Genomic DNA, 18,736 nt, shown 5'->3' on the forward strand with positions numbered 1-18,736 from the left:
AAAAGTACCACAATGGAATTGTTGAATAAAGTCATTATTTTTGTTTTCTTTGCACACAAAAAGTATTGTCGTAGAATTATAGTTCAACCACTGATGTCACATGAACTATTTTAATGAAGTCTTTTCTACTTTTATGGGCTTTGAACATGGTAGTTAAATTGCTGTCTATGGAGAGTCAGAAAGCTCTCAGATTTTATCAAAAGATGAATGAAGGTCTTGTGGTTTTGGAACGACCTGAGGGTGAGTAATTAATGACAGAATTTTAATTTTTAGGTGAACTATTACTTTAAGAATAAAACCATTTTCAATAATTTTCAGTTACTTAAATGTATTTTCAAAATACTTTTTATGAATTAAAGTTCTTCAAAGGAATGTTCTTACAAGTCACCATAAATAACTTAATAGAAGGAAAACCTCCAAGTTGTCTTAAGTACCAAAAATTAAGATTCTTCTTAAGGCCTTAAGAAATTAAGACCTTCTTTTTAAGACATTCATGGATCCAGCCTCTGATTCTCCACCGACCAGCACTTTAGTGAATGTTTGTGTGGATGAGCTGACCAGTACATTTGTGTATTGTCATACTGATATAATATTTTGTAACTATACAGTAACAATGTGCTGATTGTGTGTCTTTAATGCATTGGAATACCACTGTAGTTTAAATGTAGACAGCTTTACCCAACAATCTGCGTCTTTAACTTAACGATTCATTCAGCATTGTTCTGAGATTATGAACTTCAAAAGCATACAAACCATGGTTTTCAAGAGCCGTAGTGCATTTTATACATTTGGGTTTCTGTTAATTACAAGGTGAAAAGCAATAACATATAAAACGGTCCTTAGCAGCAAAACATTCCCCACTAAAACCATTGATCTGGACATGACTTCAAGAAACTGGAAAGAATAAAATAAAATAAAAATCATGAACAGCAGGTGACTCTAAAAGGCAAGCACCTTAATTTACACATAAAACTGATCCATTTCAAAAGCAAAATAAAAAAGCCTGTTCCCACATAAAATGGCTACTTCATCTCTTCAAGTGAATTAAGATCACCTTAAATATCAATGACAGATGAACAAACCACAGCGGAAATAAACTGTAGAAAGCTATTATATAAATACAATAAATAGTTTGATCAGTGCTCACAGGGACAGTTCAGTATTCAGCGCCCTGGAGGAAAGTTTTGTGTCCGACCGGCGTCTGCCCGCGTGGCCTCAAGTGTCCGTGGCACCAGAACGCAGAGCTTTCGAGGCACACCTCGCTCCTTCCTTCATTACCTCAGGTTTCTTTGCTTTTTTTGTCCTTCTTTATCTAACAAGTCTGCGCCCTCATTAAACGCAGAAGAGGTTAGATCTTAGCCACGTAGTTGTTTGGGAAAAGGCCTTGTTTACCTCTCAGCCTCCCTGTCCACCATCCAGAGGCATCTAGACATAATGGACAGATATCAAAATTACATAAATAACAGATATCAAAAATACATTCTGCCACATTAAAACATAATAAGAATAAAGTGAAGTGACATTCAGCCAAGTATAGTGACCCATACTCAGAATTTGTGCTCTGCATTTAACCCATCCGAAATGCACACACACACACAGAGCAGTGAACACACACACACACTGTGAGCACACACCCGGAGCAGTGGGCAGCCATTTATGCTGCGGCGCCCGGGGAGCAGTTGGGGGTTCGATGCCTTGCTCAAGGGCACCTAAGTCGTGGTATTGAAGGTGGAGAGAGAACTGTACATGCACTCCCCCCACCCACAATTCCTGCCGGCCCGGGACTCAAACTCACAACCTTTCGATTGGGAGTCCGACTCTCTAACCATTAGGCCACGACTTCCCCATTTACTGTATTATGTAAAACAAGCATTTTGTACCCTCTCACCTTCCTTAATGATGTCAATAATGTCGTCTGCGTTGAAGCTTAGCTCATCTGTGTCTTGGGCATCGTAGGCATAAAGAGCTTTACACTGAGGCACCTGGGGCTTCGGCTTGGGGGCTGGTTTGGGACGGCCACCTCCTGGAGTGGGCCTGTTTGTAGACTGTCTGTGGGCCCTTGGAAAAATATCACAGAGGACATTAACTGATGGAGTTACATGTGACAATCCTAACACTGCAGCGACCACATGAACATGCTTCTACAAGTGAGGGTAGTCAACTAGGCTCTGGAAGCACCATACAGCTGCTCTGAGAGGGTTAGAGGTCTGATTTTGTGGTGTTAGTTCATGTGTTCCCCACTAGGTGGCGACAGATTCACATTTATATAGTGGCACTGTCGGTATGAGTTTCCAAATAGACTTCATTCAGTTGATCCTCCACCTCACTTTTAAGCCCAGAATTGTTTTTTTGTTTTTCTTTTGTTTTTCAGCTGTTGCGATGAAGGGTCATTTGTTAGCCCTTCAAACATCATGATGCGTCCGAGTTGACCCGCATCATGACTACAACAGAGAAAATGTTAGAAAATGCCCAACCCAAAGTCCTTAACCTTGTTGAAGTTCAAGGAAAAGCCAGTCTCTCATATATGTATTCACAATCTGAAGTCTATTCAGTAACACACTACCATTCAAAAGTTTGAGATCAGTAATTTTTTTTTTATTTATTATTTTTAAATACATTACTTTGATCACAAGTGTAAGTAAGTACTCGGATTGTTACACAGAAATTTTATTTCAACTAATACTGCTCTTTTATCATGATTTCCACAAAAACAATTAAGCTTCAAAATCATTTTCAATATTGATAATAATAAATGTTTCTAGAACCAATCTTTGTCATGTGACACTGAAGACAGGAGTAATGGCCATCACAGGAATAAATTAAATTGGAAAATATTTTTGAAAAAGAAAACAGTAATTGTAAACTGTAATAATATTCCACAATATCCTTTTTTTATCAAATAAATGCATCATTGGAGAGCGTATTCCAAATATTACCGCAGCTAAACTTTTGAACAGTAGTGTAAAACGATTTTTAATTTATTAAATGTGATAAATGTGATAGTCTTTGAAGTTGGGCATCTCTGGGGTTGGTCTATCGCTATTCAAATAAACCACAACCACTGCCACCTAACAGAAACTACACACATGCTCAGACTCACATTCCTCCATTGTCAGACGGTTGTCGATTTCTGCTATGGTAAAGAGATACATGCATGTTACGTTCAAATGCAGATCACTATTTTGTTTGCATGGATAAAGTCTAGTAGTTGAGCTCCAGCTATGCTTCTAGCAATCAGAAAAATTTTTACCTTATATTCAGTAAAAGTGTGTGTGTGTGTATATGCTGTGTGCTCTCACCCTGCAGCCCCTTGGTCTGGTACTCTGAGGAAATCCAGATTGGTTTGCTGGGGTGCCTGTCTGCTGCCTCTGTCCTTGAGCTGACTGACATTAGTAGGCAAAAAGGGACGGGCCGCGTTTCCAGATGTGGGCCTCTGACTGCTGTGATGTTGCGAGTTTCTCTGATTGGCCGCGTGATTTGCATTCTTCAGCCCTCCGTTCTGGTGAGCAACTGCTGAGGATCATACAAGCTTAAAATCTTCTGAACAAATGCATATTGACTGAGGTAATGAGAAAGGTTAGGAAAAGTACTGTACCTGGAGGCCCGGGTGCGACTCGTGATGGGGTGTGGTGGTGCGTCCTGGACATGTTGGGACGGCTTTGAGTGACGCCCTCCTTAGTAGGACCTGAAGGATTGAATTTGGGTGTATGAGGTCCAGCATGGATGAAAAATAACACTGAATTAAATAATATTAGATGACACACAACACAAGTCATCACTCACGTGAGTTTTTGGGCAGACCAGGTCCAATGCTGACCTGCAGCATTTTATTTGAGGGTCGCAGCACAGCTACGTCCCCTTGACCTTGGATGAACTGCACCTGTCTGGACCCTCCAGCATTCCAGGGTCCCCATCTTTCCTTCTTCAGTTTAATTTCCAGCCTGCAGGTCCAGTCACAATCATTCATTAGTGCAGAGTGGCCACAAGAAGTATTCAGACACTTCAGCTATTTAGAAATGTTATTGCATTAAATAATAAAATATATACATTTTGGTTATTCAAATATTTATAATTGAAAACAACTGAAACAAAAACATTTACATTCACAATTCAGTAAGGCTGAATTAAATTGATCAAGAGTGACAGCAAAGGCCTTTATAATGTAACAAAAGATTTCCATAAATGCTGTTCTTGTGAATTTTCCATTCATCAATGAAAATTTTACAAATTTTTCAAAATATAGCTTTTTTTTTTACTGCATTTTTGATCAAATACATACAGCCTTGGTAAACAAAACCGCTTTTTATTTTCAAAAAACAAAAAATGACTTCAAGAATGAAGTCATGGCTTTGCTATAACTTAAATATAATTCAACCTACAAGGTGCTAAATTTGAGAGGTAGTTTTTTCTGTGTTCTCTCTTCGTATCGGCGTGCCAGCAAACTGATGAACTCTGTCTTGAATACACACTCCAGCAGGCTGTCATACTCCTCCTCGTGCAGGATCATGAAGTCGTCCTGCATTGTGCTGTATGGGAGACACATGTCTTTTCAAGATCTGAAATATGCACATTTGTTCATTCATTCAACATGAGATGGTCTTTTATTACAGGTTACACGTGTTGAGGTGCTTTTGGGGGTTTCCCCAGACTCAAAGGTTGTCGGGTCACAAAAAAAAAAGCAAATGATATGGTGACTGTTGAAGTTTCCATGTCTGGGACACATGCAGAGATCCCCTGCTTCACCCAATAAACTAAAGTCCTTTCTAATGAGTTTTTTACAGGGTGTACTCTCCCTTCCCAGCAACACCTGGTTCACATTATTGACAACCCCCAACTCCAAAACGGGAATATGCGAGATTGTAGGGGGCTGGTACCTCGGCCTGGGTCCTTATATGTTAGATCTGTAATCTAGGTTATGTTCCTTTGAGAGAGTTCTGGATGTTTGATCCTTACCAGCGAACACTAAAAGAACTATAAATGTTTTAAGAGACCCAAGCTTTGTATATCGCAGACCTCGATTCAACATGTGTCAAGTAACACAGGGCAGACGACGGCTCTAACAAACAGACTGGACCTTTGATGTCTTTACGCCTATAAATCTGCAGATGGATATGCAAGGGATTTTGGTATTGCATACAGGCTCCGTTTTACATATGGGAGGGAAGTTGCAGCCCATTTGGCAGCCTCCTTGTTGCTCAGTTTTTACAGTTCCTATTAAATGATTGAAAATGTATTAAGTTTTGTTGTAGCTTGCCAATGAGTTAAATGAACTGACTGAGCATGTGCCCTGACGTACCTTAGAGAAACAGCCGTTATCTTCTCTACGTCAATTTTGCGCTTCAGGACCTCTTTCACCATCCCTTTCTCTGGCCCTTGCTTCACCTTTTCTCTTCCAATCAGGTAGACAGATTTAGGGGTGAGGATCAGGTCTCTCTTGATGCTCTGAACAGATAGAAGCACAGTTTTAGACACTCATGCATGTCATCTAGGCGAAATTTGACCTGTTTGCTAAGAAGTCAAAGACTGAATCTTAGTCGCTGAGCCACAGAAACTGTACTGGGCACAGCTGTGTGCTAATTTTGGTAACCTCACCTTAAACCGCCTGTCGAATTTGTTGACTTTGTCTGCAAAATCGATCTTCTCCCTTTTGCCCACAAACTGCCTGAGCTCGGGCCGGTCATCCATACCTATGTAATCACCCACAAAGTTCCTGTTCAAGCTGTGCCTTCTTCTCTCCTTCCTGTTCAGCAGCAGATCAGAGGCTGGAAGAGGATCAAATCAGTGCTAAGGGTTATTTTCAAAGCTTTAGCTCTTAAACCATGTACAAAAGATGAGACCTCAGAAGAGTATGCCTGAAAATAAATCCAGACGTGAAAACAAGGAAAATATAAAAAGTGAGTGTCATTTGTAAATGAAATTTTTTGAGCATCCAATTTCCAATCAAGCAGCGATTTTGATACAAGAACTGTGAAAATGATTAATTGTACAACCCGAATTCCGGAAAAGTTGGGACGTTTTTTAAATTTTAATAAAATGAAAACTAAAAGACTTTCAAATCACATGAGCCAATATTTTATTCACAATAGAACATAGATAACATAGCAAATGTTTAAACTGAGAAAGTTTACAATTTTATGCACAAAATGAGCTCATTTCAATTTTGATTTCTGCTACAGGTCTCAAAATAGTTGGGACGGGGCATGTTTACCATGGTGTAGCATCTCCTTTTCTTTTCAAAACAGTTTGAAGACGTCTGGGCATTGAGGCTATGAGTTGCTGGAGTTTTGCTGTTGGAATTTGGTCCCATTCTTGCCTTATATAGATTTCCAGCTGCTGAAGAGTTCGTGGTCGTCTTTGACGTATTTTTCGTTTAATGATGCGCCAAATGTTCTCTATAGGTGAAAGATCTGGACTGCAGGCAGGCCAGGTTAGCACCCGGACTCTTCTACGACGAAGCCATGCTGTTGTTATAGCTGCAGTATGTGGTTTTGCATTGTCCTGCTGAAATAAACAAGGCCTTCCCTGAAATAGACGTTGTTTGGAGGGAAGCATATGTTGCTCTAAAACCTTTATATACCTTTCAGCATTCACAGAGCCTTCCAAAACATGCAAGCTGCCCATACCGTATGCACTTATGCACCCCCATACCATCAGAGATGCTGGCTTTTGAACTGAACGCTGATAACATGCTGGAAGGTCTCCCTCCTCTTTAGCCCGGAGGACACGGCGTCCATGATTTCCAACAAGAATGTCAAATTTGGACTCGTCTGACCATAAAACACTATTCCACTTTGAAATAGTCCATTTTAAATGAGCCTTGGCCCACAGGACACGACGGCGCTTCTGGACCATGTTCACATATGGCTTCCTTTTTGCATGATAGAGCTTCAGTTGGCATCTGCTGATGGCACGGCGGATTGTGTTTACCGACAGTGGTTTCTGAAAGTATTCCTGGGCCCATTTAGTAATGTCATTGACACAATCATGCCGATGAGTGATGCAGCGTCGTCTGAGAGCCCGAAGACCACGGGCATCCAATAAAGGTCTCCGGCCTTGTCCCTTACGCACAGAGATTTCTCCAGTTTCTCTGAATCTTTTGATGATGTTATGCACTGTAGATGATGAGATTTGCAAAGCCTTTGCAATTTGACGCTGAGGAACATTGTTTTTAAAGTTTTCCACAATTTTTTTACGCAGTCTTTCACAGATTGGAGAGCCTCTGCCCATCTTTACTTCTGAGAGACTCTGCTTCTCTAAGACAAAGCTTTTATAGCTAATCATGTTACAGACCTGATATCAATTAACTTAATTAATCACTAGATGTTCTCCCAGCTGAATCTTTTCAAAACTGCTTGCTTTTTTAGCCATTTGTTGCCCCCGTGCCAACTTTTTTGAGACCTGTAGCAGGCATTAAATTTTAAATGAGCTAATTAAGTGGATAAAAGTGTAAAATGTCTCAGTTTAAACATTTGCTATGTTATCTATGTTCTATTGTGAATAAAATATTGGCTCATGTGATTTGAAATTCCTTTAGTTTTCATTTTATTAAAATTTAAAAAACGTCCCAACTTTTCCGGAATTCGGGTTGTAAGTGATAGGTTATATAAAATAAAATGGGATGTTATATAAAATAGGAAAGGTATATAATTAGCAGAATAAAAAATTGTATTGCAATTTTTTTAAATATTTAATTTACATCAAATTTCCATTCTAATATGTGGAGGAAATTACATTGTTACAGAAAAAAAAGCCCCAAATATGATCACCCAGACAAGGTGGGAGTAATTTTGTCTTTTGTGTGTCTATTATTACTTTTAAACATAATGACAATAATTCAGCTGAAAGCAGCAGTTGAGGTCAGACTCCAAAAACATGCTGGAAAAACCACTGAATTCCCCTTTTAACTGTGACACAATCTACCATGTTCTACCATCTCATAATGTGTTTGTTTTTGTATGCTGGTGCTTGTATGTAGACTCACTCAAACAAATCATCTGAGCATTAAACTCACCCTCCTCTCTCATTTGAACATATTTCTTGCGTGCACAATATTTCCTCCAGGCCGTCTGAATGGTTCTGGCATAACCGTCGAATTTGCGCTCTCTTGTCTCCTCCAGCAGGAAGAGCTGAGAACAGAATATAATGCAGGCTGTTTAAAAGAATCAATAAAAGGGCTCACAAATTCATCAGGTATCAGTTTTAATCAAACCAAACGAATTATGTTCTGAAATCAGACTGCTTTTGACTTAACGTCTAATGGTTCACATAACAATAGTGAATAGAGCTGTGTAAACCTGTCCATTACACTAAAGGTCACTCTTCATTAGAGCTGTATTTACCAGTCCCATTATGACACAAAGTGGGTTCGGTTTGTCCTCGTCATACAGCAGTTTCTTTTCTTTTGATCTCAGTTTTCATATTTCTCTTTCTCAGTAAAGCAGCTGTTCAAAGTGTCCTGTGGTCATCCTATAATGCTTTGAGCACTGTGCAGCTTCTCTGTATGTCCTCAGAAACCATTGCACATTGTCACAGCTCTGTTGCACTATAGACTAAACATCAGATCCTATCATTATCACAAAGGCCTGGCACTGACTCTCTCTCTCTCTCTCTCTTTCCCTCTCTCTCTCTCTCTCTCTCACACACACACACACACACACACACACACACACACACACACACACACACACACACACACACACACACACAAACCGCTGGCACAGGACAAGAAATTATGAGCCAAGGCTATGAAATCCTTCTTTGTCTCCCACCCCACACACAAACTAACACACATCCACAGACCTCCCATTGATAAACAGTCTAGTGTTTTGGCAAATAACTGTAATAATGCCGAACAACGCCCCTTAGCTGTTATAAATTTACTGTAAACCACGGCTTCTTGGGGCTTAACGCTTTATTATAAACAACACATCTATACTAATTATTCCACTTTGTATGTGATTTGTATGAAAGTAAACTAAAATAAATAATTTTATATGCCCAAATATATTGTGCATCCCTGCTTACAATAATCTGTCCAGCATGTACATCCCCGTACAAAGGTTTGAGGTCAGTATATATTAATACTTAGATTTATTAATAATGCATTAAATTGATCAAAAGTGAATTTTGTACATTTGTAGTGTTAGAAAAGATGTCTTTAAAAAAAAAAAACCTTTTTAACTGTTCATCAAAGACTCCTGAAAAAAAGTATTGTGGTTTCCACAAAAACCATAAGTAGCCCAACTTTTTTTTAATGTAAAAATAAGTTGTAATCACAAGAATAAATGATGTTTTTAAATATATTCAAATATAAAATAGCTATGTTTAACAGCAACTTAACATAACAATATATCACAATATTACAGATTTACTAGAGATTTATTTAAATATAATTTTTTTATCAAATATACCCTGGGTGAGGATAAGAAGCTTTTTTCGTTTTCTTTTTAAAAAGCATTAAAAAAATTCTTACCGACCCCAAAACCTTTGCACAATAGTGTACGAAGTAATAATGTAAATCAAAATAACGACCACAATGCAAATAATGTGTTTTATTTTTGCTAAAATCTGGCCTAGACATTTTTTGACAGTTGTTGGTGAGATTTACCTTATCAAACTGTTAGGATGTCTCATGCAAACACTGTAAGACTTCATCAGCTCTCAGAAGGATCAAAGAGTTATTTGGTTAAGTGACTACTACATGCATGCACTCTCTCTCTCTTCCAGAAAGAAATTCTTGTAGTCATTAATTAATTACTCTGTGTCAGCACCTTATCTCACAAGGAGTTGTGTTTTGAGAGGATGGCCAGCTCAAATCTTGGCTCTCCCACACACACACACACACACACACATAGAAAAGGCTACAATTTAACACCTATATGCCAAAGGCACACATCTCTGGATAATCTGCTGCATTCATGCTTAGCCACAGAGCCTTATTCTGGTCTATGTATACGCCTGTACATTTAAATGTCAACAGTGAGATCACAGCACATCCACAAGCAGTGCTTTCATAAGTAACCCCCCCCCAAAAAAATTAAAGTGAAAAAAAAAAAAAAAAAAAGCAAAGCTGTCTTGGACATAACATAAGCAGCTTTACCACAGCACTGCAGTTGTGTATCAGATCCAGAGTAATGTTGACCCAACAGTGCTGACGTGGGTCCAGCCCACTATTCATCACCACTATGAGCTGAGCTGATGTCTGCGAGACAAACGCTGACTTTTACAATTCACCACTCTCTTGCCATTACAGTACAACTGAAATGTTAAATCTAGACCAAAGCAAGAAGCAATGTTCTACATGCTGCAGTTTTTTCCCAGCTGTTCCTGGTGTATCTTGTTGCACACCACAGTGTATCCGATGTTTTATTTTAAATGTACTATTTGTTGAGATAACTTTACCTTTATTTAAAAGACTTGGTACCATATTTTGTTGCTGAAAGATTTCAGTTGAAGTTGTGCAATCTTTTCGGGTCTTACCGACTCAGGAGCTTTGATGAAGATTTTGGTATGTCCGAGCTGATACTGGTCTTGGTCCATGTTTACGGAGCGCAGGAGATGCAGCACACCCTGCTTCTCTTCCCCACGCCACGTGGGCCATGACTCCTTTGTCAAAATGGCATACCTGAGAGAGATCATCATTTGGAAAATGATATCATATATTTGAGTAAAGTATGCATTTTTCATTCATGTTACAGTACGAAGTGCTTTTAGTCTTCTAAGAGTGGAGTCCTGTGTAAATAAACCGCATGAAGTGTGTGTGCTCAAGATAAACACTGGCAGGGTGGAGTAAAAAAAGTTACTTTTAATATTAACACACCAAAGGATGATTCAGGTTTTAACATTTATGTAAAAAGTGAATAACCTTATGAAGCATGCAAAATAATTGGTGTCATAATGGAGGTATTACACACTTAAAATAACACAATGACGTTTGTTCACACTGATATGAAGAATGCACAAAGGAAACTCCCCAACTATTGGCCCAGAACAAAAGATGAACCAAAATTAATCAACATGAAAATGCCCTAACATACACTTGGAAATCTCTCTTCTTTCTCTTTTTGAATCGGTTTCTTATGAAAGTGTGGTGTCTTCTCACTGGATGACGAAGTTGTAATGCCAGAAGTGACCATATGCTCTCATTCCATGATGTTCTCTGAAGAGCTTCCTGTCAGGCTTTGAGGATGAATTTGAAACGGTCTTTACCTGTTCAAAAACTTGCGGAAGATTCTTCTGTAGGCATAGCCGGCACGCCTTACTCTTATATTCTCCTTCAGACCCAGATACTCCACCTGGTGCTTCACTCTAGAGAGAGAGAGAGACAGATTGAATGGAAGGAAGGAAGGAAAGAAGGTTAATATTTACAGCTACAACTCAGAAAGCCCCTTTACAGAAATTCTTCTCAGCCTGTTGCAATTTTATAAACAAATAAGGCATTTCTGCTAGTTTCTCCATCAGTCTTCCCAAAATAAATGACTAAATAAATGCAAATCTTTTGGACACACATCCTGAGAATGAAACTGAGTGCTAATTATACTGCCTAACATGAACCATGCTCACAAACCCTCATAACAGGAAGACCATTAGAGTCTCAACAATACATGCACCGGATCAGAACATTTCATTCCATGTTTCATACCAAAAACACTGTGGTAAAAGAGGAAAAAGGCAGGAAAAGTAAGCAAACAAACAAACAAAACAAAAAAGGGGAAAGAACTGTCGGGAAAAAGGACACCCATGCTGAGAAATAAAATTAGAATCCTTTTATTGCTAATTTGCTTTGTAGTGTTCCATTTTGATTTACAATACTCTTCAAAAATTTAGCATTTTAGCATTTTTTTTAAAAAGAAATGAATACTTTAATTCATCAAGGATACATTAAATTGATCAAAAACAGGTGAATACATTTCAAAATACAAAACAAAAAGGTTTACACAAAAACTTTAAGCAGCAAACTGTTTTAATAACTATAAATGATTCTAGAGCATCACTTCAGCATACTTGTATGATTTTTGAAGAATCGTGTGAAACTGGAGACTAGAGTAAAGCTTAGATTTTTCTCTGCGATTTTCCCCGGAAATGTTAAAACTAATGAAAGACGAGCTCAGATGGCGCATTAAAGGCAGAAGCTACTGTTTTGCTCTCAAAGCATTGATTTTTCTTTGCCGTAACATTAATAATGGCCACTTTCATGAAATGTATTACTTTAATAATAATGCTAATCAATAGTCCCATTAATAATGTTCAGGAAGTAAGAATTCAACTTTGCCGTGACCGTGGACTCTCACCTGCTCTCCTCCCAGTCTTTAGATTTCTTGGTCTCATTGGGTTTGATACAGCGGATATAGTGAGGTGTACATTTCATCAGGGTGCTCACCAAATCGTTGGCTTGTTTCTGTCATTGCAAAATGAAAGAGGATGTGAAAGAGCTAAAAAACCTTACAGAGTTACACACATACAGTCTACACAGAATATGTGAAAAGTGGTTATCAGTTTAGTTTATGAGTAGAAACCGATAGAACCTATAGAGGTTCAAAGATCTGAAAAGAATCTCACCAGCTCACCTTGATTTTACTCCCTGCAGTAGTGGGTCTGCCTTTTTTCTCAGCATTAAGGTTTTCTGGGAACAGGGCACGGATGAAAGGTCTAATAAAAAGAATCAAACCAGAAAGGAATAATTTGGAGTTGGCAGAAAGAGGGACAAATAGAGCAGAAGCAAAATAGAGAGTTTAACAGACAGAGTCGTGTCTCTCTGCTGCAGACCAGGGTCACTTGATTTCACCTGTGCAGATAGACAAGAAGCCCTGCTTTGTCAGTGAATTCAAGATTTCTCTTTCTTCTGTTCTGTGTATAGGACCTGCTGGCTGGTGCAAAGAAAGTTACCCTGCAAACTCTGTGTGTGTGTGTGTGTGCGGTGCAGATAAATACACATGACACCACGTGTCTGAATGCAGTCTGAAAGCAGACCCCCAGAAGGCTTCACAAAGGCCTGCGGGAGGAGACGGCTTGCACAGATGGCGATTGGGGCCCAAAAGAGGCCCAGGAGCACATAAGAGGGACAGGCACGCTCTACAAGACTACTCCTACTCCCTCGAGAGAGAGAGAGAGAGAGAGGCGAAACAATGATAATCTCCTGCACACTTCTAGTGTGGGCCCTTCAGCTGGCCTGATTATAGCCATGATTTACATATAATACGATCGTCAAGCGCTCTGAGAGTCTGTTACAAGCAGCTGTTGGATGAGATCACAGACTGGCTGATTTTTAGGATGGAGGAGGGACACTTACATTTCACTGCTCTGCATTAGCTCGATCAGGTCAGTGAACAGCACGTCCCTGTTCCTCTCACAGAAACCCTCTGCATCATAAGACACCTGGAGAGACAAGTACCTGATCAGTTAAACAGTAGTGTGTTCTGGACAGGGTTAGAAACACAAGTCATTCTTTGAGCCACAGATGCTCAGATCAATGTCAGCTCAACCAACCAATTACTTACATTTACATACTTACAGTTTTGTATATATAAGAGGGAAAGTAGAGAGTATTTAAACCTCATAAATGACTGACTAAATAAATATTCTAGCAGTTATATTTAATTTTGATATGGACCTTGCTTTTATATTTATTATAATTACTTATACTTAAAATAATTTCAAAATATGTATCCCACAAATGCATTCATATTTTCTTTTTTACAAATCATTTGTAGACTAAATCTTTGCCATTGTAATTGTATTGATTATTATTATTATTATTATTTCCTTTTTAATGTTCTCTTCCATTTTATATCATTGGGCTCCTTTGGCTTTTTATTGTTTTTAACCATTTTAAAAATGTATGTATTTATTTATTTACATATGTATTTGCAGTCAATGCTAGATTTTTTTTCCTTTGTCTGTAGAACATGCTTATTTTAAATGTAATGGTGCAGGATGTGGACGGGCTCCCCCTGCCTCCCCTCAGAGCACGCCTCATTGAACACGGGGTATGGGGATGGTGCCACACATAATGAACTACCTCGAGGCAACAGAGTGTAAACGAGAGACTGAGAGAGACGTGGAAGGAAAGACACAAAAAAAGTAGAAGAAAATTCTGTGAGAAAAAAAGAGAATGAAAATGATTTAACAATGCTGCAGAGGAGGGTGGGGAGGTGGGTTAAGAGATGCCTTGTTGGCGTAAATACCTTGCCAGCGTAATGGTGAATGATGAAGCCCTGGTTCCAGCTGTTAAAGTGCTCGTGATTGTTGATCTGCATTCGGAGCTTCTGCAGCATCGTTTGATCTGCACCCTCACCCTTTGCATGCATAGTAGCACACACATCGTCCAGTATACTCATGATGCCGGGAGGATTCTGGGAAAGGATACAAAATGAAAGTGAGATTCATTCATATCGTAAAATGCATTCCTTTTTTTTAAATTCATTTGTACACATCCTATTAGGCTCCTTAATAACTGTTTTTTTTTTTTTTGGTTGGAGTTTTCTTTTGGCTCCTGCTTATTGTTACTGTTTGGACCAGTCTTATTCATTTATTTATTCACTTTATTAAATTTCTTTATTTATTCTTTCATTTTTTTAAAAAAATGTTTCATACTGTGCCCTGTGAAGCAGTTTGATCTGTATTTTAAGTGTGAAAGTTGGCATAAAAATAAAATCTTTAGCAGTCATAGTAATAATAGTAGTACACACGTATTATAGTTTTAAATAAGGTATAGCATGTTGCATTGCAGGACATCTACTTTTAAGTATTGTACTCAAATAATATAGTATATAAAACAACATAAAACATTGTCTAAAGTGTCTGAAACCATTTTAGCCCACATTAACAGCCTTTCAAGCTTAATCAAGACTCAAAGGAAATGAATTATCTTACATTAATCTGAATGAACACACACTGTCTGATAACACACAGCTGTCTGTATTGTAGGGCTGCCCCCGACTAAAGATATTCCTAGTCGACTAACACTCCTGCATTTTAGCGATTAGTCGAATAATCGTTCATTTATGATATTAATATAAAAACTTGCATATATACAAGGAAAGGTATAGCCAAAGTTGAAGTTTAACACTTCCATATGACAGAAAATGCTAAAGCATGATATTAGCACGTTCAAAATGAAAATGAAGCGCTTAAAACAGAATAGTAAAGCGTTTAAAGTATACAGCGCTTACGGACACAAAAACGTTAAAGACGTTATAGGCTAATTATAACATAAAAACAGCAATCAGACTGCCTGTGCATTTTAATAATTTATTATCAAAAATATAAACTGTAACAGTTACGTCATAAAAAAAGAAAAGAAAAACAGTTTTGAACAAAATAAACTAAAATTCGTTCTTTAAAATAAATTAAATAAACTTATTAGTAACTTAGGCCTAGTACAAAACAAGCAAAAAAAAAAACCAAATAAATACTGTAGCAAAAACGCTGTTTGGTATAAAAATACATTGGAAAATTTATATAAGTGATAAGACATATTCGATGTTGACGAGTGATAGGCAAATGTTTGCCTGCAGAGTTTGCAAACAGCCTTTTTATGGTCGTCCTTCGACTTTTCAAAATGATGCCACACTTTGGACTTTTTTCCTGACATAATTATTAGCATCATCCAGACACCTCTCCCACAAGTGCGCTTTGGTATATCGCGAGGCACGAGATCTCGTTGATCTCTCGTTGCTTTGATGTCATGTCATACACTGACTGCGCAGCCCCTGATTGCGTATTTATTTTTTCACGTGATTTTTTTTGCGACTAACCACCTAATGAAAATGTATTCGACCAAGCCCTCTTCATATCGACTAACGTTTAGTCGACTATTTGGGGGCAGCCCTACTGTATTGTCAGAAAATTCAGACGTCTCTCTTTATTCACAGAGTCCAATGAAAGGAAAACAGCTTGTAAATTTCTCACAGACAATCATTAGCTTTTAGCAGTGACACGGAGAAGCACTTCACACTCTCACACACTGTCACTCCAACATGGATGGTCAAGGTTCTCTCTTGTTGTAAATTTCATGGCTCTGTGTGTCTAGTCCCTCTTGTGAGTGAAGCAAATTAAATTTGGAGGCATATCAAGCATTTTGAGCCCATTAGACAAACAGTTATGGGAAGAGAAAGGAGGCTTTTGTGGATATGGATCTGAACTTCTTAGTCCGCTAATGTTGGTTTTATTGATTTACCGTACTAGGCAATGACAGATCATATCCAACTTTTCAAACAGATGGATGTTTGATTTGCACAGTTAGTGAAACTTACCAGTTTACTCTCAATGAGGTCACAGACGATCTTATTGTTGAAGTACTCTATGGGAGTCCATCGGATTCCTTCCTGTACATACTCCTCCTGAAGAGAGGAAAAGAACAAATGATGAAAACGATCCGTTACTAGGGTGGAGCAGAAGTATATAGTACTTCCTGTACTACTAGAACTAGGTTAAGGGAAAGGTGGGGCAAATCCAAATCACTGCAAAAACAAAAAGCACAGGGGAGAAATGGAAGTGTTACCTGCTCAGCTTTCAGAGTCAGCTCAATGAAAATCTGCTGCAGTTTCTCATTCACAAAGTTGATACAGAACTGTTCAAATCCATTTTTCTAAAATGCAAGTGAAAACAAAAAATAGATACTTATAGATAACACCAGTAGTGGTGACAGAGGAAACAAATAAGTTGCTTCAGTGATAATGTGAACATGACAATAGCATAATAAAATACACAGGAATTGTTGCTCAGGAATTCAGCATCTTAGTGGTAATAACATCAAATTAAAAGGGCTGAAAGCTGTTTTCAGAGCTTTATCCAGCTTTATCCTTCTTATGAAGACAACACAGGCAGTTATCTTAAAGGTCTCAATACCAGATGCTAAACCAAGAGATTATCAGATTAGTCAAGCCCCTTAATATGTTATCTGTTTACAAAAGCAGAGGAGAATCAATCCAGGCAAATCAATCATCTTATCTCATTAGGTAGACTGGATAGCTACACATCCTGTTAACTGCTGTGAAAACAATCATCCCATTAGTGATGAGTAAATTAAATACTCACCTGAAATATCTCAAAGCCATAAATATCCAATACTCCAATGTTTAGCTCCTGATGGTCCTTAACCATGGCTTTATTGATTGACTAAAAAAGAACAGGAACCCATTTAGTACTTATTTCTTGCCTAACATCTGTTTTTATGAGGGATATAGGTGTATGCGGCTTGTACCTCCACCAGGTAGTCAAAAACACGGGAGTGAAGGGCTTTGGAGAGCGCGTCACGAGTGAAACACGCCTGTTCCACATTCAGTGTTACGTCTATGGACTCTGACTTGCCACCCCACTTGCCATCCATCTTACGGCTGGTGAGTTTTTCTTTAAGACGATGCTGATCGATGCCCAACAAGAAGGCAGGAAATGCCAAAACTATGAGCAGGAGAGAGAACAGTTTGGTAGAGTCAGAATGACAACTGCACATAATGTCATACACAAGTGTTTCTAAATAATAAATATTACCTGTTTAAATGTTTGGGGATAGGTAAGATGTTTTTCAGTGTTTTATGCTCACCAAAGCTGCATTTATTTGACTATTTAACTATAATGTAATGTTATATATAACTTGGAAAAACTGAAGAAAACAGTGATACATTGTACATATGACTCATGTGCATTTTTTTTGGTGTAGTCACAACAATAGATCTCCTCTGAGGAGAGGCATGGGTGAGACACGAGTTACTGACAATCCTGCGCCTCAGTCCATTTCTGATAAGCCCCGCCTCTTCACTGACTCACCACCTTAAAAAGGAAACTGCCCTCATTCAGTCCTGATAGTGATGCAGTCCATCATACTGCTTAAGTATGGCTCATTATTCAGATGTTCGGGTGTGGCGGAACTGAGAACTCCTCTCCCAAAACAACTATAAAAAGATCTGGGAGTGTCTGTGGCTCTCAAAAACACCCTTGCATGGTGTCAATCAAAGACCTCTATAAAATATATGGATTGGCAGTGGAAGATGTTATCTATAGAATTTATTTCCCAGGATGGATGAGCTCTTTGCAGATGGTTTTGTTATACGCAGGCGGCTGAGCAGTTGTGGCGCGTTTGGTTTCTAGATTGGCAAGCCAACACTAAATGTGTGAAAGCCGCTGGCAGCAGACAGGAAGAGGGGTTAGGGGGCTGGGAAGGGGAAGGGGCAGAACAGGAAAGGCACAGATTAGCTTCGTCTGCTCCCAGCACAGAATGGCTTTATGCCACAGCAAACAGGGTCAGTCATTCAAGTGCACTGCAACACCTGAAAGCTTTGAGACACTTGGAGGGAAAGAGAGAGAGAGAGAGAGAGAGAGAGAGAGAGAGAGAGAGAGAGAGAGGAAATAGAGAGGTGGGCTGGAAGTTCAGAGTTTCACTGTGCAATTTTAGGGTGTGATGTAATACGCAGATACCAGGCGCATAAACAGAGCTCTATTTTCTGAGGGTAATTTGGTGTGGCAAGACAGTTCAGCATGACTTAATGCAATGAAATAATCTACAGCACACAGTTCGATCAAAGACACCAAAATAGGGAACTGAGTTTATGTACATACACTCGTCATTTTCTACAGCAGCATAGTTCCCTGCTTCCTTGAAGCTGATGTTGCCAAGGTGAAGAATTCCTGCCACAATCTGCAGCACCAGGGTGCGGTCCATCCCTGAGATACCAATCACGTCCATGGCATGCTGGGGTCAGACAGAGAGAGGAGAGGGAAGTTACTACAACAGTGTCTG

General features: G+C 38.8%; 1 protein-coding gene across 5 annotated transcripts in view; it reads right to left on the reverse strand.

Annotated features, from left to right (window-relative positions):
- Positions 1-619: 619 nt before the first annotated feature.
- myo1ea (myosin IEa) overlaps positions 620-18,736 on the reverse strand; it is a 46,351-nt gene continuing 28,234 nt past the window's right edge. The window contains exons 9-29 of one of the 5 annotated variants that reach the window (XM_059530065.1): positions 18,556-18,688; positions 17,204-17,400; positions 17,038-17,118; positions 16,502-16,588; positions 16,254-16,340; positions 14,184-14,351; positions 13,289-13,374; positions 12,567-12,648; positions 12,291-12,397; positions 11,209-11,307; positions 10,480-10,624; positions 8,012-8,126; positions 5,593-5,762; positions 5,297-5,442; positions 4,380-4,526; positions 3,784-3,941; positions 3,596-3,685; positions 3,300-3,513; positions 3,101-3,133; positions 1,889-2,058; positions 620-1,425 (exon numbers count right to left, since the gene is read on the reverse strand). In XM_059530065.1, coding sequence (XP_059386048.1) covers positions 1,349-1,425; positions 1,889-2,058; positions 3,101-3,133; positions 3,300-3,513; positions 3,596-3,685; positions 3,784-3,941; positions 4,380-4,526; positions 5,297-5,442; positions 5,593-5,762; positions 8,012-8,126; positions 10,480-10,624; positions 11,209-11,307; positions 12,291-12,397; positions 12,567-12,648; positions 13,289-13,374; positions 14,184-14,351; positions 16,254-16,340; positions 16,502-16,588; positions 17,038-17,118; positions 17,204-17,400; positions 18,556-18,688 — 2,592 coding nt within the window. In that variant the 3' untranslated portion in view covers positions 620-1,348. The remainder of the gene's footprint in view (positions 1,426-1,888; positions 2,059-3,100; positions 3,134-3,299; positions 3,514-3,595; positions 3,686-3,783; positions 3,942-4,379; positions 4,527-5,296; positions 5,443-5,592; positions 5,763-8,011; positions 8,127-10,479; positions 10,625-11,208; positions 11,308-12,290; positions 12,398-12,566; positions 12,649-13,288; positions 13,375-14,183; positions 14,352-16,253; positions 16,341-16,501; positions 16,589-17,037; positions 17,119-17,203; positions 17,401-18,555; positions 18,689-18,736) is intronic. The other 4 variants (XM_059530068.1, XM_059530066.1, XM_059530067.1 and 1 more) reach the window with 4 other exon arrangements.

The sequence above is a fragment of the Carassius carassius genome, chromosome 3 (genome assembly GCF_963082965.1).
Source record: "Carassius carassius chromosome 3, fCarCar2.1, whole genome shotgun sequence".
In the NCBI taxonomy this organism is placed as follows: domain Eukaryota; kingdom Metazoa; phylum Chordata; class Actinopteri; order Cypriniformes; family Cyprinidae; genus Carassius; species Carassius carassius.